The 19021-nt window shown below is 35.5% G+C and overlaps 1 protein-coding gene across 1 annotated transcript in view; it reads left to right on the forward strand.

Moving 5' to 3' along the window:
- Positions 1-10250, forward strand: part of PTPRD (protein tyrosine phosphatase receptor type D) — a 369133-nt gene extending 358883 nt beyond the window's left edge. The window contains exons 35-36 of the mRNA XM_088054032.1: positions 3754-3889; positions 6294-10250. Coding sequence (XP_087910158.1) covers positions 3754-3889; positions 6294-6362 — 205 coding nt within the window. The 3' untranslated portion in view covers positions 6363-10250. The remainder of the gene's footprint in view (positions 1-3753; positions 3890-6293) is intronic.
- The last annotated feature ends 8771 nt before the right edge of the window (positions 10251-19021 follow it).

Here is a 19021-nt window from a genome sequence, read left to right on the forward strand (position 1 = left end):
GAAACATATGATTTTTTTCACTTATAAATGCCTCTAATGCAACATAAAAGCAGTCTGGTCAGTGCTGCACACAGAAGGCATAGGAAGAGCCTTATCATGGGCTGCTACATCTGATATTTTTTCCACTAGAAATTAAAAGTGAGGCTTTTACTTTGGTGGGAATTATTAGCTGCAAACAAGCTAGTTACACCTCAGTGGCACATTAGTAGCAATCAAGATGAGGCAAAAAAAAAAGGTAGCTATTTCAAGAAAGGGAATGGAATAGAAAGCAGTGTTTAGAAATTTTGCCTGTCAAAGAAATAATTGAGGTTTGAGTTGATGAGTTCTGACTTCAGAACTTAGTGCTCATTTTTGATGTGATGACTTCCCTCAATTCCTTTGCAATTGATATGCAGATGAAAACAGCTTGCACAGGGGTTATGAATAATCCAGCATGGGCTTTTTAATATTCTTGTATTTTTTATTTATTTTCTCTACAGTATTCTAGAGTCTATAGCAGATGGCCAAAAATAATATCTTTATCTTTTATCTCTTATTTAATAAATTGTTTTCTATAAATTCCATTAGGATTTTAGATACTCATTTTTGTAATATGAAATTATTTTTTTTGTAGGTTAAATATTATTATTATTTATATAACAGAGATGCAAAATTCTGACACAAGTTGCAAATCCTTACTAAAAGCCAAGTAGCGACCCAGTACTATCATGAAGACAAATCAATGAGTTTAGTAGAGCCTAGTAAACAGATAAAAAATCTCATCTTTCCAAAGTCAGGAGTAAACAGAAGTTGAGTTCTTTATGATCCCCTAATCTGATAGATAAAACGAATGTATTGGAATACTTGGATCCTACTTTTCTTGTATGGCCAAAATTTTTTATGGCCTGCTGAGGAGAATAGCATTGCAGAGCACTGTTTAGGATTCATTACACAAGGGAGATGAAGGACAACCCCAGATAAGAATAAGCCTTATTCTTCAACATTAATGAGTTTTGAGAGGACAGAAGTAATAAGTGATATTTATGCTTTTGTGCAGATAAGAAAGTGAAGTGATAATATTCTTCTAGGTTCCTTGTACCATGCAGACTGGTCCACTTGTGACTACAGTGAATACTGCTTACAGTACTTTACATATCCCTCCCAAATAGTTTGATCTTTCATGGTAACATTATGGATTTCTACTATTTTGCTAGAAATAAAGTCAAATCCAGTGTAAGTAATCATGGCGTGGTTTTTAAATGTCTTTATCATTATTCTAATGACAATTTAGGGACTGGTAATGCTAATCATCATTGCCAGTGTTAGTCAGCTTGCATGAATAGGAAGTGTCCCTAGCAGATTAGTAAGTTTGTTTCTTTCAGGAAGCAGAAGATCCTGGATACCTGCACTTTCCTAGTCTCTGAGGAATGACTAAAATAATGCCTCCAGTTTGTACTATGATGAGTTTTTCAGTGAATTAAAACTCCCCTAGTGTCACTTCCTTTGGGTCTCCTTCACACTGCACACAGTTTTCACAAGCTTGCTTTCTCTGTTACACAGTAAACCCTCAAAACCCACAATCCTAAATTTTCTCTTTCCCTAGCGTTTTTACAAATAGGTCAGTGTGTTGAATTAAAAAATTTCTAACCTCATGAGGCAAATACTTAAAACTATTTCAGAGAGCAAAGGACTGTTCATCTTGAAGCAAAATTTTCACTTCAACTGATATTCGATATTTACAGTCATTTTATTCCAGCTTTTAGCTCAAGAGTGAAGAAGACCTTTCCCAGAATGCATTCAAGATGTATTTGTAGTAATAACCTATTCTGTCTTACAAAAAATCAATACATCCACATAGTTCATTAAAGCATCTTAACTTTAGTTTCTACTCTAAATTACAAATCACTGTGACTCATAATGCACCATGAAGGATTTCTTTAACTTTACTCTAGAAATCCTAAGCATTTTTTAATTGGAATTGTTCCAATGTTAAAGTATGCTTGCCACTCTAAAGGGAACAGGATCAATTTCTCACAGGCTTTTCTAAGTCATTACACTTGATGACCAGTCAGGATTTGCAAGCATTGACATCTTTCCATATTAGTCTCTCTTCCTCATTAAGTAGTGTCTTCAGGTACTTGCTGATTTTTTAAGTACACAAGACAACAAGTAAATTTCTTCCTTTTGCTGAAGATTTCTGAGTAATTTTTTTTAAAGTAAAAAAGATATGTCTAATGTATGAGGCCAGAAATCTTCTCACACGTTTAGAATTTATTTTTTTTTTGTAATGTCAGAGCAGGAGTGGGAACAAGGAGAATGTAAAATGGTAATCTGCCTTCATTCTCGTGGTCATTTTCTGGGCTACTTAGTTTAGATCACGCTGTCATCAGGTGTGTAAAGTTCAAGCTCATCCCAACGAGCAGGTTCCAGGATTTTTCTGGATGTTTCTTAATTACTAGCTGTCTAATTTACCTCATCAGGTACTTTACTCTACAATTGCTTTAGATGTCCAGGACTGCTGTAGTCCCATACAGGTAAATCATTACTGACAGCCTGATACTCTGTCAAGTGTCAGTTGTCCTTTTGCTTCAGCAATCTGAAGGCACAAAGCCTATACAGAATTGATAAATCCATTTGCATGTGCCTAATAACCCTAGAAGTGTACTGATCTCTACCAAACACTGAAATTCCAACATAAAATTTGAACACTCAATTTCCACACTAGTTTCATGAATTTTCTGGATTTCTGTCATAGTTCATATGAACATTCAAGAGTTCTTCAGGATTTCTCTGTTCATGCTATTCCATTCATCTGTCCGGTAAATAGTTTTCATAAATATTCAGCTTCCCAAGGTTATCTAGCTGGAGAAAATCTTTCGAAATTATTGACATCAGCAGTGAGATGACAAGGGGCTTAGTTTCCACCTATAGAAGTTCAGACTTATAAAGTCTTTTTTCTGTGTAGTTACTTGTCCCTTTTGCAAAGGATAATCCTCGTGAATAAGTGATTGTTTAATTTAAAAAGCTGACAGCTACTGGCGAAAATGGCAAGATTTTATGCATGAATTAATGGCAAGAATTTCCATCACATTTTAAGAGTTAAAGCTAGTATCAGAAACCCAGGACAGAACAGAGGGCAAACAAGCCATACATACTCAAAGAAGATTTTTAAGACTAATGTAGACAAACATGGTAAATGCATATCGGCAATGGAAAGCAAAGGTCCAGACTGCCAGACTTGAACAGGACCTGAATTGAGATTTTTCTCTGTCCATTATTTGAATTGGAGCATGCATGAAGAAGTTCAATATTAAATGAAAATCCATACGTCTAACTCAAAGCAAAAGGTAAAATAGCACAGTGAAGATGTACAAAACAGTGCATATACATGACAAACTAAAGTAAAGCAAGCAATAAAATGTATTTTGGCTTCATTTTCTCTTGTCAGTTCCAATGTATGTTATTGGCAACAAATGTTAACATTTGCCTTCACCATGCACTGATTATTGTATATCTGGATGAACAAACCAAGTCCCTTTGCAAGGAAGACTGGAGAGTCAGGATATACTCAGTAGATGTAAAGTTATCTTGAGCACAGTTATTCTTTTGAACACAATGTGGTAATTTGCTGTGGAATTTTGCTTAGTGAGCCTCTCCCCATACAGAAATTTGTACACATATGGTGTGTTGTAACCACAAAGAATCTGTCAGCCAATTCTTTCAGCATTAACTGTCAATTAACATTTGATTTTTTTGTTTTATTCTCTTCAACAGTGCGGGTGTTGGAAGGACTGGAGTATTCATAACCCTGAGCATTGTGTTAGAAAGAATGAGATATGAAGGTGTTGTAGACATCTTCCAGACTGTCAAAATGTTAAGGACACAGCGGCCAGCCATGGTACAGACAGAGGTGAGAAAAACAGTATCCATATTGCAATGGTGATGGAAAATAAGTGGTATTCACACAAGCAAAAAAATGCACAGATAGAGACTGTATAAAATATGCTTACTGTTACATCTGAAGTCATATATGGGCCCTATGACCACAAGGTAAAATCTGCCATAAAGGTATTGCAAGGTCTATTTCCTGTTACTGCAGTAGTTACTGTAAGATGAGGAAGAAAAAATTAATTTCAGCAGTGGACCCTTAATTATGGTAGTTGAGAAAATCCTTTTGTGATGCATCACACATTTTTATTTGATCCTTGTTCCCTGACAGAAATGTATGGGAGTAAAGAAGTTAGCAAATTGTCTCTGCAGATGGACCCACTTATTTATTTTTATTTTTTTCCCCCTGGGAGCAGGGTCTTGATCATGTCTTCAGACTTCTACTGTATTATTTTCATGTTTTTCTTAACTTTGTGTCACCAAGCAAGTGGCTTTTTGGCCTGAAAATCATAATGGTAAATTCAGCATTCAGAATAACTGTAGAATAAATAATTTCTATGCTAGTAAGTGTGGTATAGAGAAATAAAGAAAGGGATAAGTAGTATAAACCAGTTACCTGGGCAGGCCCATATGCTTGGAACTCTTTCATGTCATAAAGAATGCTTAAACATTATCAGTTAATGTTGTGCTTAATTTTTGCCTTAATTTCTGAGCAAAAAACCTGGACTAAGCCAGAGCAAATTGGTTAGGATAAACAACAAAAAGGGAAAGAAAAGGGAAATATTTTAGATCACACATTAATTCAGTATAATTTGATTGACACTGGCCTTTAAAGTAAGTCTGTGAAATTTTAAATGGTTCCCCAGAGTTTGCCATTTTCCACAAGAAAATTTAATTTGTCCAGTAGAAGCTAGATAGTTTTACTTTTAAGAAGACAACTTCATAAAAACTTATATGAAAAATACAGATACTTATTTTTAATCTTGTCAGTTAGCCAAGTAAATCATTGTGACCATACCGAAGAGTTAATTCCATTTCTTTCCCATTACCATCATTCTTCTGGATAAGCAAAATGAAAAATGTCTGCTTTCTGTCATTTTGGCTCCAAGAAATAACCACAGTATACAGAAAACTATGTTTCTTTGAGTCTACCTGACAAATGCAGAGTTCAGTTCTGCAATATATGCTCCCTCCCCCTGCTTTGACTTGTTTCTGCATGCTACCCTTCATCCCCACTGCTGAAAGAAGTAGTGTTGTGTATGCATTTCTTCCAGGATTCTGTGGTAAACGGATCTTTCATTCAGCATTATAAACCACAAGGAAATCTAATCCTTATTAAACAAAGTACTTTCATGTGGACCACACATACACTTAAAATTCAGGCATATGTGCAATGCATTCTGCCACTGTTCCAACTATTCCAACAGAAATAAACTATTAGTAATCATACCACCTCAGTGAAGCAAATATCTGATTAGTTTCCTGGTTTCCAAAAGAATTCTAATTGTGATCTTAACAATGGCAACCTCTGTAGTTACCACATAGCACTATCAGAAAAATAAACAGACATCCCTGGTTTTTTGAGCAATTTCTTTTATGTTCTTTTATTTTTCACTTTTTATCATTTACACCAAGAATGGCAGTTGGAAATAAGTACTCAGATGTGCCATTTTAGTGTAAATGTTTAACATAAATGTGCAAAAGGACTGCTTTATGGAGGGGAGAGTAACTCAAACTTATAAATGTCAGATTCATCAGAGGTATAAGCAAATTTCTTACCACACTAAACTTCTCTCTGCTTCGAGGTATAGTTGAAATGAAGTCTGCTTTATGTGAATAAGGTCCTTTAGCACCATATTTCTTTCTTAGGCCCTTTTCTTACCACAGGCCAAGTTATCTTCACATCTTCATCAAAGATTTTATTACTGAGAGGCTGGGATTCCCTTCGCTTTCTTAACATGATTTTTAACCTGGCAGATTTCCATACAGCATTCCTTATTAAGGCTATGATGGACGTTTTTACTTAGTGTGTTGTATCAGCCGTAGAATTCATTGTATATTTTGCTACTTATTTTCAAGTACATGGGGGAAAGCATCCTAGCACGTTCCTATCAGAAGAGAGCTTTATGCTGATATTGTTTTCATCCAGAATAACAGACTGTCAGTAGGTGGGTATATAGTCTCTGCACAAAAAGAAGCTGCATTCTGTGAAAAATAGTGTTGAATTAAATGGGCGTCTGTCTTCATCTGTTATAACTCAGAGTGGTTTTCTGTTGATGTCAGCAAGTGAATATTGTTGAACTGCAGATGCCTCTGCAGTATATTTGTTTGTAGCTACAAAATATTCACTGTTATTTGAAAGAAACTAGAAACCAACCAACAAGCTGACTTTTTGATGCATTTGTTTTCTATTTTTCTTTCTCTAGGATCAATACCAGTTCTGCTATCGAGCCGCACTGGAGTATCTGGGCAGCTTTGATCACTATGCAACATAAAAACCCAATGTGGATTTTTATTGCAGGCCCTTTAAGATCCAGAGAGCCGCTTCTGAGCCATACGATGTGCTTTAGAAGTACTTCTTAACTCTTAGCTAAGGAGCAATTATTGGGGATATATAAAACAAAAAATAATAAAAAAAAAACAAATGAACAAAAATATTGGGGATATATAAAACAAAAAAAACAACAAAAAAAAATACCCCACCCAACAAGAAGTATTCCATGTGGACCAAGAATTCACAGTTTAATAACCTAACCATAATAAAAGAATCCTGACCACTGAGGCGTCTGAAGGATCTCATTTACAGATACCTCAAGGGTTTGACATTGGTTGAAGTTAAAGGGAAGAGGAAATTAATCAGAAAGAGTGATCATCTTATTCAGGATTACATGCTTTTGCAAAGAGGAGTTTTGAGAACTGCAGTTCAGTGCAAGACATTTGTTGCGAGGTTGGGTTCTGGCTTCTCAAACAAAGCGGACTCTTTACTTCAACATCACCCTTTCCCATCATACTGCTCATCCTAACACTTTAGGGAAAATGTGGGAATGTTTAAAAAGAAAGTCCTTGATTTAGTTTTTTAGTATTGTAAAGATACTGCTGACCTGTGCTTCATTTTTAACTGTGTAAACTTTTTCCTTTTTTTAACAAGAGTTTATCATTCGATGAAGTGAATTAAAGAAAAGGTTGCATAACTGTTAATATTTTTGTTTAAAAATGTAGATTTTTTTTTTAAGCTGTAGAACTGTTATCTGTAATATTGTGCTGTAGAAATGTTAGATACTTGGAAAATTTGCACATTTTTGTGCAGTCCTACAGTACCACAGTCTTGTTAGATATTAATTTTGTAGTTTTATTTGGGCTTTTTTTTTTCTTTAAGAAAATATCCATTGTAATCAGTTAAATCAAAATGGGGCTTTTTGGTTTCTTTTGGAATCAACAGGGAGGCGCAAAGTATAAAGATGCTGCTAGCACATCCACACACACGCACATATGCACATGCACACTCACACCCTCTCTCTTTTATATATATATATATATAGATATATGTATTACTGTCTACCCTTTTCTGACTCTCTGTTTAGTTGCAGAGAATACAGATGGATTCAGATACAAATTCACACACATGCACATAAACGTATCAGTCCTTCCGTACCTGGATTTATCAAAGCATTGGGAAAGTTTTTCCACATACTACAATTGTATCAAACTACAATTTGATAATCTCTGCATTTTTAAGGTCCATAAACTTCTATTTCAAAGGGAAGTGAGGAATGCACATCATTGATATTTGAACGTCATCTCTATCCCAAATAATATTTCTACCCGCATTTCCACTTGAACACACACACTTGCACACATACAGAGCACACACATGCACACACGCACAGAGAGTATGTGATTTAGGCTTCAAGTGAAGTTCAATATTTGTAACACTATAGTGCAATAAGAAATCATATTATTAAATGTAGGAGGTGTGCATGTGGGAAAGGTCAGTGCATATCCCTTTAGGAGGGGAGAATGTTGTAATATACTAGGTATTAAGATGTTTTAAAACTGTATTCAATAGTATACTGTCTATAGTGTGCGCTATATAATTTACATTTATCATATGTAACAGGGCAAAGCCAAACACACATTGCTCTGTGAAATCAAAAGTTTTGTGGCATACAGCATTGTTTGGGGATGCTGGGGTTTATTTTAATTTTACATTTAGAGTGCCTTATATTTGATGCCTATTTTAAATAATATTTCTTTAAGTTAGCCTTTATTTGTATTTAGTTTAGTTTGTTTATATCTCTGTTGTTCTTTTCAAACATTTTAATACATGTACCAGACAATTTTGAAAAATATGCATTACCAGTTTCTAATTAAGTATGGATGGTAATAAATGATAACCCAAAACACATAGGTAGTCAAGGCCCTTTATCTTTACATATTTCTAATAACAGAATAGCCCACAAATTGGAAGTCTGTTTCTGGTTGGCTTTTCAAACCCGCTTTGTCACTCATTATCTGACATTGCCGTGATGTAGCAGCACAGTAGCAGTAGTTGACATCAGCAGTGCTTATGCATCTTTTATTTTTTAACTTTCTTTTCTTTTTTCTTTTTTTTTTCTTTTTTTTATTTTATTTTTTTTCCAAATTGATTTTGGGCCAAGTCCGGCTCATTCACTTGTGTCACCAGATTGCTGAAGTCAAACCCTTGCTTTCAGTGGGGAGGCTCATGTAAGGCTAGCAAGACTAAGCCCACATGACATATTGGAGATTGACAGATTTTATTCCAGGAAAAAGGAAAATTCTCTAAACAGCGCGAAGTACTTCTTGAGACTCTTTCTAGAATGCCATTTACATTGACCTTGGTCACCATGTGTTCTGCCATTGTCAGTACATCAGCATCAAAGGATGCTTTCTTTGGGGTTTCAAATAGGAGCATTGCTGTGGCTTCTCAATGTAGCCTCAACATTTTTTGTTCTTCTTCCAATTTTCCCACTCCTATGAGAAATAAAACTAAGAAAGACCAAACTCCAGCAATTGTATTTGAGCACTTTCGTAATTTAAAAAAACCAAAACCAAAAAAATCAAAACAGAAATATAAATATATATATATATGGAATAGAAGTATTATAGAAGGCTACCTCAGAATGAGATTCTATAACTCACATCTGAACCAGAGAAGAATGTGCACTATATTTCTTTCTCTTCTTCTTTCTTGATTTATACATTGAAATAATTATTGAAGTGCCAGGTTATGTAGTGTGGTCATGTTCTTTAATTCAAATATATGAAATCAGAAATACAAAATAAAGTGTCATTTTGAAAACATAGACTAAGGAAAGTTTCTGAACACTGTATCTGTATAAAGATCAGTGCATTTTCTCTAGCAGACAGTCTTGCAAGCTCCAATGAAAATAAGGGAGTAAAAGAAATACAAAAAAGCAGAGCCAATTTGTGAGAAAAACTGTTGTACAACTAAATACTCCTTTCAGGTTTTTTGTTTCTTACGATAGCTCTTAGCATCATTGATGTGCATTCCACTTTCTGTATTCTAATATATGCATTCTAGTTAAATTAAATTGTGAGCATCTTTGTCTACATACATCATACATTTCCAAGCTTAAAATTGGTTTCATCAGCATAACCAGTACGGTGCTATTATTTACGTTTGTATGTGTAGTTATGTCTAATTTTGTAATTAGTTGCAATGGGGAAAAACACCACAAAATATATGAAAATGATTTATACAGAATTTTAATTTAGCTCTTTTTTAAAAAGTTATTTGAGTGGTTAGATAGCAGAGAAGATGGCTGGGGGAAGGAGTGACCCTCTAAGGAGATTTGCACTTTCTATATATACCTTTGTACTATGCACTGCCCTATTGATTCTACACCCAATATAACTTGAACCCATCTGTAAGAAATTGCTTACAAAATCCACTTGTATGTATTTAAAAGACACAGAACATGTAAAAAGGAAAGAAAAAGCAACTGCTTTTTTTTTCCTTTTATTTTCTCCCATTTTTCTTATGTTTCTGTTTCTTTATTTTTTTATTTTTTTTTTTCCCTTGGTGCCCTGATACTCCACAGATATCAGAAGGCTGCAGGTCTCATTATAACCATCTGTTATGTGGCTTTGCCATTCAAGCTTGGAGTGTCTTTACAAAGATAATAAAAACTTGTGTTCTTTGCTCTTGTTTTGGATGCATAGACTGAAAAACTTAAAAAATTACCTTGTAAAATGGCTTGTTTAAAAAGATACAATTACCTCTAATTAGTAGTACGCGTAAATGTTTTACAGAATGAAAGGCGTGCTTTTTATTTTCTTACTTGGTTACATTGGTGGCAAAAGAAAGTCTGTATGAAAATCAGTTCTTTGCTGACACAAGTTCCATTTGTTACAGATGAATTCTAATAAAATGTCAGTGTTATGCAGCCCTGGTCTTCTTTCTTAAGCAGTACTTTTGAAATCAAAACTTGTTTGGTCCCTGTTGGTGATAAAGGAGTTTAATTGAAACTACAAAGCAGTCATTAATCTTCTTAACTAGCTGCTGGACAGTGGAAAATACATTCTTAGGTTAGCAAATATGTATCATTTTCAGCAGCAAGCTTTGAGGCAGCATAGGCAAGCCCTTTGGCATAAATTCTCATAGCTTCATGAGCTTAATTGAAATTATCAGACTTTACATGCCTCTGGAGTTCCCCTTTGTGCTTTAAAAATGTATCACTACACTGAGAAAACAGATTTCTCTCCATTCATAGGTGCAACTCAAAGAGGGCAGAATATCCACACATTTTATGTGAATTGTGAACTTTTAATTCCTGTAGATTTGGCAGCTCCTGGGGTAAATCCAAAGTCACTTGTCAGAATTCAGTTACTGAAATTGTGGCAAGCCGTCATGACTTTTGACTGACTTCTGTTATGCACTGCACATGCAGTGAATAAAAATGTGAATCTGTCTACTATCCAAATACTGGGGTAGAGTTTTTAAACACATCGGAAAAGTTTTAGATGAATAAACACACCAGGTGTATTGAGGCAAGCTACAAGGGGCATGGTATGGCAATCTACTCAAAGAAAACAAGTCTTGCTCTGTCTGCTTGTTTTGAAAGAAGGAAGGTTTTGTCTCCAAGATTACTTTGTAAGGGAATACAGTCTATTAGCAATTAGTATTAAGTACATGTTAACAAAGCATTCTCTGTGCTGGAAGGATGTGCAAGACATTAACATTAGGGTGATTTCTAAGAACGTGTATTGTTCTTGGCCTAATTTCCACTTTAAGATGGTGATAATAGTGTAAATGTGAAGCCTTGGTATTCTTACAGAGGCCTATTAATGTTTTTCCACTGAATTCTGTGGATTTTACAATTACTGCATTGCAGGCTGCCTTTGACTTGAACCTTTTTTGCGTAGTCTGTGCAAGGTGGTTTAGAGCTGTGTTATGTAAGGGTTTCTTTAACTATCTGAGTGGCTTTAGATGGTACCCTTTAATGTCAGCATTGACTTCTTTGGATTTTCCTGTTCTGTGCATCTAGCATGGACCATAATAAAGTGTGAAAATGAGTATTGACAAAAATATTTGGCTGTGTATGGCTTAATAACTTCTAAGTTAATGGGGTTTTAACAAAAGTAGTTCTAATTCACAATTAACACAGAAAAAAGATGTCACTTAGAGATCATTACTGTTCAGAAATGCTGTTGAGATGCGAAATTAACCCATCTCAAAGCAAAGCAGTAGCTACAGACCTTCAAACAAAATAACATTTACATCTTATCTATATTACACAATTGCTTGGACAAAATTCCCAGAATCTTTGGTGTTCATTCAAACTAGTATCTCTAAAAATGGGTCAGTCCTGATTCTAGGGTAATAAGGTATTTCCATCTATAAATTTACCCATTGCCTGCTTCTCCCAGTCTGTGCAGACCAGAAGTGGGACAAAAGTGAGCTATTGGTAATGTGATAAACAAAGTACTGAAAAAATTCTGAAAAGGAATGTATGAAAAGAACTTATTCATTAGCCAGTGCCCAGAAGAGTTCACTAACAACTTGATCAGTACCTAGTGATCCCTGATGAGCATTTTAACCATCACTGGTCAAAAAAGGAGAAGGAAAAATTACTTCTAGAAATTGATGTGTGTTTTTTACTTCAGATGCAAGCATGTCCTTTTTTTCCCCCTTTCTTAACCAGTTTTTTAAGCAGAATGAAATCAAATTATTTTTCACAGACTTTGAAATTTTGAGGAAAATAACCAGCAAATTTGCTGATGTGTAAGCCAATGTACCAGTGATAAATCACTTCCTCTTCCATATCACATAACATGAAAAGAAAAAGATGTATCTTGCCCATGGAATTGCTGAATTCTATGAAACAGTTCTGTGCTTTGAAACCTTGAAATATGACAGCTTTAGATAATGAAACTTCAACAACAGCACTGGATCAAATTGGCAACAATGTCCACAGAAGATACCAAATGGCACCAATTCTACTTTCACTGTCAAAGACTATTTTTAAAGCAGTTTCAGAAGTTTGAGAGGCTGGTATTTTTGTCATTCTTTCATTTTGCATGGGTAAATAAAACACTGATGGGGTGTGAGGCAGTAGCAAATTTTCATGCAAGGACCTGGGGCAAAATTTTCTTGTTTTTTTTTTTTTTAATTTAATTTTTGTTTGTTTACTTTTTAATTACATTTTTATTTGTTTATTTATTTATTTTTCTTTTCTATTAAGGAGGGATTATTAATGCAGTGCTACTGCAACTGTTTGGAAAGTTACTTGATTCCAAACCTAGAGTATTTGAGTATCATAGCTATACAAATATTCAAGAGAATTTTCTCTTTATCCTGTCCTGTGTTTTCAAGAAGTTGGTTCTGTCCTCCAAATCTGCTTATGAAGAGTACCACAGTAGGATGCAAAATGTTTTTCTATCACTAATGCAATGAGTCAAGATGGAAGGAAATATCTGCTGACTAGCTTTCAGAGGAAAGCAAAATGATAACCTGCAAATGAAACATTGTAGTGAATAGAGATCATTTTGCATCTAGACTATAAATAGGATGCTTTTGAACCCAAAATGCATTCAGTTTTCTTCTGTCAGCAGAAGTCTTAATTATTGTAGTTCGAACAAGGAAACAACCTTTCTTTGCCAATAAAATATTTTATTGTATATTCAACAGCCTTATTGGATATAGAATGTAAATCTTTAAAGTCAAAACTGCCTGGAAATGTCTTTCCTTCTCTCATATATAAAAACTAGAGAACAAGAATGTAAGATTTTCTTAATTGGAAGAAATTATTTGGAAGCACATCAGAGTTGCTGTACTTCTGGTCTTCAAAAATCCAGTTTGCTCTTAAATCTAAATGAGTTGTATGAGCGCAGCATTCTACTGTAGCAGGCAATTTACAAAAACACAGCAAGTTTTTATCCATGCAGTAAAAGAAAACAAAACATCATCTAGAAGCTCTAGGTAGGATTTTCAAGTTTACAAGCCACATCTGCATCATGACTGACATTAAATCCAAACCAACCAGCTTGTGCTACCGCTGCAAGGTATCTAGTTCAGACATTGTGGTACTTTAAATTAAGCACACCAAAACCACCAGAAATAGTGACTGATTTTGAGTACATCACTGAATACAGATGTGGCAAAACAGTCATCTTCCACTGGCAAAAGCAAAACCATGTCCTTCTGTTTCATACACACAGAATTTTTATCAGTGCATTATCCTCTCACTAGTCCACACTTCCAGAGACTATTTTATGAGCATTTCACACATTCCCACCTCCTGTTTGAATTCCTTTCATTCCATTTTGTCCTTTTGTCCAAAGTTTCCTATTCCATTTTCATCAAATGCTTATTTATACTTGTTCTTTGATTGTTTTCTTTAAAGCTTAGTCCCTTACAGCTTTAGAGAACTCCTACCCAATTTACAGCACCTTGCAGAAAACTGGAATGACAGATTGAGACCCAAACCTGCATACTCATATTAGAGGGAGAAATACATTCAGCCACACTGTAGAATATGGCTGCAGGACAAGTCTTATGTAATAAGTAGGCAGCATATCAGCATGGTGAAGTAGATCTCTCTCCTAGATTTTTTTTTGTTCTGTCTAGTATTGAGTTTCTTTTCTTCATAGCAGCTCTTACAATATTTTGTTTTAGATTTGTGACTGAAACAGTGTTGATAACACACTGATGTTTTGCTTACAGCAAAGCATTGTTCAGGGTGTTGAGGTCCTTGCTCCACCAGCAATCTGGGGTACACAAGAAGCTGGTAGAGAACTCAACTGGGACAGATGACCAAAGGGAAATTCTATACCAAAAAATGTTTTGTTTGTCAATAAAAAAGGGGTTAAAGCAAGAAGAAAGGTAGATATTCAGAGTTAGGCATTTGTCTTCACAAATAGCCATTGCATGTGATGCCTTGCTTTCATGGAAAGAGCTAAATGTCTGCCTGCTGATAGGAAGCAGTGAATTAATTTCTCTGCTTTTACATGCACCATCTAGTTTACATATGAAACTCTCTTTATCTCAACCCATTTTTAATTTTGCCAGTCTGATTCTCTCCCCATCCAACTGAGAGCTGAAGTAAGCAAGTGGCTGTGTGGAGTTTAACTGCTGCCTAGGATTAACCCACAGCTTTTGGCTAGAGATTTTTATTGGCAGCAGTAACTTCTGAGGCAGCCATTGACCAGAAATTTCAGATGATCTTCTTGGGGATGCAATTGCAGAGAAACATTTTCTGTAGACTCTGTGCAGAAGCAGCAGAAAGAAAACAATAATCAAGCACAGGGGTTACAAAATGGGAAACAGAAGGTTACTGTCAAAAAACTAGATAGTAAGGTGCAAGGGATAAACACTGCAACAGAGATGTTAACTCTATCAACTTTAACTGACTAAAGGTCAAGTTTTGCAAATACTATAGAAAAAGTACGAATCTACAGATAAATGTCATCAGATGAGGACTCTGGATCTTCAGTCAAGAAAGACATTGCTCTTACACATGGTACTCACATGAATGCATCACCAGCACTGGTCTGTCTGGATAATGGAAGAATTAATCCAAGATGGAAAACTTCTTCAAAGAAGAGAAAGAGCTACTATCCTTCCTGCATGCTACTTCTTAAATCAAATGCATGTACAAATACATTTAAGATATGAGAACGCATTTTAAGCCTTTTTAAAGTAAGTTAAAATTATGAATATTTATTTCTTAAATAGATATAAATTAACCATCTAGAAGAAAACAAAATCTTGTCTTCAAGAAAAGATTTTTATTTCCTGTTTAGAGCTCATTACTAATGGGAATTTAGCAAAGTAATATCAAATAAGTAATATACCAAACACACGATGCTTAATAAATATCTGATGTTCGGTAATTATTTAAGGATGTGTGAAAAAGTTTGTGTAGACTTGTTATGTCTGACTCATTTAACACATGTGCCTTTTAGAAGTAATGGAAAATGTACATTAGGGCTCTGTTAACAGACAGGATTTTTCATCTCTTAAAATTAACACTACTGAAACTGAAAATTATGGAGATAGAATGGATTTAGAAATGCTGGTAATTTATTCCTTAGTAGTGTTTTGTTAAATTACTGTTTCTTGACAATGTCTTTTGAGGACCCAGCTGGACATAGTCCTTTGCCTGATTACAAAATCATTACTTTAAACAAGTAAATAACACTTTGTATGATTGTGTTAATTTCATAATTGCTAAGAGTAAATACTGAAAGGGCTTAAAGGCTGATTACCTGCTGAAATTTGTGGGTTTTTATATATATTATGACTGGCTTATTATCCTCTTCCATGTTATATATTTGTGCTTCACGGCCCATAATGGCTCATTCTCTAACAGTCATATGAAATGTTAAGATATTATTTCTGTGTTGTGCCTGTAAACTCTGCGATATTGGCCTATGTATGCACATGTTAATTTGTCTACTCGATATTTTAAGTCAACATTTTAATTTATTCAAGACTATACTCAATTGCCAGCTATTTTGGATGCCAGTGTATTTAACATCTAATGCAACAAAGCAGCTTGAACTCAAACTGGGAATTCTACAGAGTAATTCTCAAATTGACTATTCCCATGCTCTTTTTTCCAGTCCAGTCCAATATTGTAGGGAAGTTCAGAACAAATTCTAAAACTTCAGTTACACTATGCAGTGGGAGGTGGAGTGCAGATTTGACAAGTAGCACAGATTCCCAGTGGCAAACTGGTAGGTTCCTGAGAATTCTGAGATAGCTGCAACTCATTTTTCCTCCATTCTCTTTGCCCAAGTGAGGGCAATACTAATTACCAGGCCATTTCTTAGCATTAACATAAGGGCCTTTCTACCTAAGCATAAAATAGAGGAAAACCTACCTGATGTTTTCAGAGGAATTTGGGAAATTTCCTCTCAAAGCTTATACAATCCTGCAGGAGCATCTGTCCATTCAGGGTATCAGCAAAACACCTCAGTTGAGTTTGCACCCTCCTTAGTTTAGATTTAAGCTGATATACTTCAGGGGAGTCATTAGTACTGGACTCATGGCTAAGGACTGCATGGCTCATGGCTAAGTTTCAGGGCACCCAAGAAATTGAGTATTGCTCTTCCCAGGTGATATTTAGTCCAGAGGTGATTAGGACCTACATCCTGTTAAAATTATTATTCAGTTTGACTCCAGAAAGGGTACTGAAATTTAGTTGAAGACCTGTAGCTAATGATATACTTCAGTCAGTACTGGGTCCCACATTGTTCAATATCTTTGTTAATGATCTAGATCATGAGGCAGGATATACCTCCAGCAAGCTTGCTGATGACACCAGCTGGGAGTAGTGACCAGATGACTGTAATGCTCATCGGAACTTCAACATACCAGAGAAATGGGTTAACAAGACTCACTTGAAGGAAAACTGCTAAGACTTGCACTTGAAAAGGAATGATCTCAGCCATTCATTTGGAAAGTATATTTACATAAAAGACCTTGGGGTTCCTGGTGGACAGCAAGTTGAACAGGAGGCAGAAATGGGTCCTTTGTGACAAGAAATGCTAATGGTATCCTGAGAAGCGTTAGGCAAAGGCTTGCCATCAAGTCAAGGGTGGGCGTCCTTGCCTTCTGGAGTGCTCCATCCCCTCCTGGGCTCCCCTGTACAGGTGACACATGGACACACTGAGAGCCCAGCAAGGGGACACACAGACGATGATGTGTGCAAGCATCTCTCCTATGAGGAGAAGCTGAGAGAGCTGGGACTGCTCAGGGGGATCTGATTACTGCATACACTGCATAGCTGATGGGAGTCAGGCAGAGGTGATGGAGTCAGGCTCTTCTCAGTGGTGCCCAGGGACAGGACCAGTGGCAAAGGAAAAAAATGAAACAGGTTGTTCTGTCTGAATGCCAGATAATACTTTTTCATGGTAAGATTAACTGAGCCCTGGCACAGGACTGTATCCGGTTGAGTATTTTCGCACTATGTTAAGAACGGCGAAGCAGTACAACACTGACTCCCTTATCTTTGTTGTCCAAGAGAGCAAAGTTTATTATTCTTAATCTTCTTTTATACACATGTTCGAGAAAGTCCAGGAGGTAAAACTCTCATTGGTCATTAAAGCAACACATCCACCATCATTGGTTAAGTGGAGCACTACTCTTTGACTGTTTCCTAAACACCACCTGCTAAGATTGTTGTCCTTTACCAAGGACAGTTTGGATTCTTTTGGATTCTTTCTCATGCTTCCTCAGGCCAAACTGAGAAGCCTTAATGTGACTTAGTTTCACTTTTTAATTTCATTTTTATGCTTACTTTTTGCATTTAACATTCATAGAGTATCTCCAAGGATGGCAGTTCTACCACCTCTCTGGGCAACCTGTTAGTGGTAATCCTTTGTGATCAGTGGGGTTGGACCAGGTGACGTCCATGGGTCTCTTCCAGCTCTAACCATTTATATATGAAACATAAAATCTGCATTTTAGAGATGAACCAGAAGTTCTCTGAGGTCAAGTTTCTTATCTCATTCAATGTTATTTTCAGTTTTTCAACGTCAAATCTTAAGAAGGCAAATGGAAGAATTTTTTATTTAACACATATTTCTGTTTCTCAAGAAATTAGTTTTGTCTACCTTCAATCATATGTACATGCATGTATACTTCCACAAATATGTATTTATTGCATATATATGAACACAATACTGTCGTTCTTAAAATTTGTACTCAAAGATATACTGTTTATTTTAGCTTTTCAGAAAATATGTGTCATTCATGTTTTTCTCTTTGGGTGCTTGATCTGTTTAAACAGGACATTTTAGCAGCATCATTTTTAACTAGAAAATTTATTTCATCTTTTCTCCTTGGTTCTGAGAGACATTGTGTTCACAAAGGAAAATTTCTTATCTTGTCAAACCCTTGATTAAATTTTCCTTCTCAGAAGGCATGTATGTTTTCTGTAATGATTCAATTGTAAAGTGAGGTTAGTGGAACCAGGTAACATTAGGCAGATTATATACTCGCCTAACTCTTACCTCAGAAAAGTAGTCCAGTATTAACATTTCTACATACATTTCTTGCACAGATTATTGAATTTTTAAAAAAAAAACAACTGAAATAATTTCCCTAATTTTCAATTTCTCATCTGCACAGAAGTTTCTATTTTACTTTCTACAGTTCCTTCAATATTCTTCTAATGGGAGAGAGTCTTATGATTGAAAAAAAATTGTTTCTTGTCTCACAAGCATGAGGAAGTGAGATATACTTCAGGAGTTGCACTCCTTTTTTGTGCTTCTGTTCACTTTCTCATTAGCTCTTTGGTTTCTATAAAGATTAGAGGCAGTTTGTTCAGTGGCTCATTAGCCATTGTCTGGCTTTGTACCTGTGCAGATGAGAGGGAAAATTGAAAGCAAATTCCTTGGAGGTGTATTTTTCGCTGTAGTTGAAGACCCACAAGTTTTTGTATTTGCCTGCTTTAAAGCCATGTCCAGAGGCTAAAATCAAGACTAATGCAAGCTGAAGTTTTATGCCACTTAATTAAAACATCTGCACTGTTTTCTTTCACTGTTGAATGCTTCTGACAAACAAGTTCCTAGAGCAATGTGTATCTGGTGTTTTCCAGATTTTGTAGGGTATAGCATTCCTAGCATGGTCTTAATTTAGTGCACCAAACATATACAATAATAA

This window comes from Pseudopodoces humilis, chromosome 4, assembly GCF_049639895.1.
Source record: "Pseudopodoces humilis isolate 2021_Gansu_Grassland_sample_001 chromosome 4, ASM4963989v1, whole genome shotgun sequence".
NCBI classification, from domain to species: Eukaryota; Metazoa; Chordata; class Aves; order Passeriformes; family Paridae; genus Pseudopodoces; species Pseudopodoces humilis.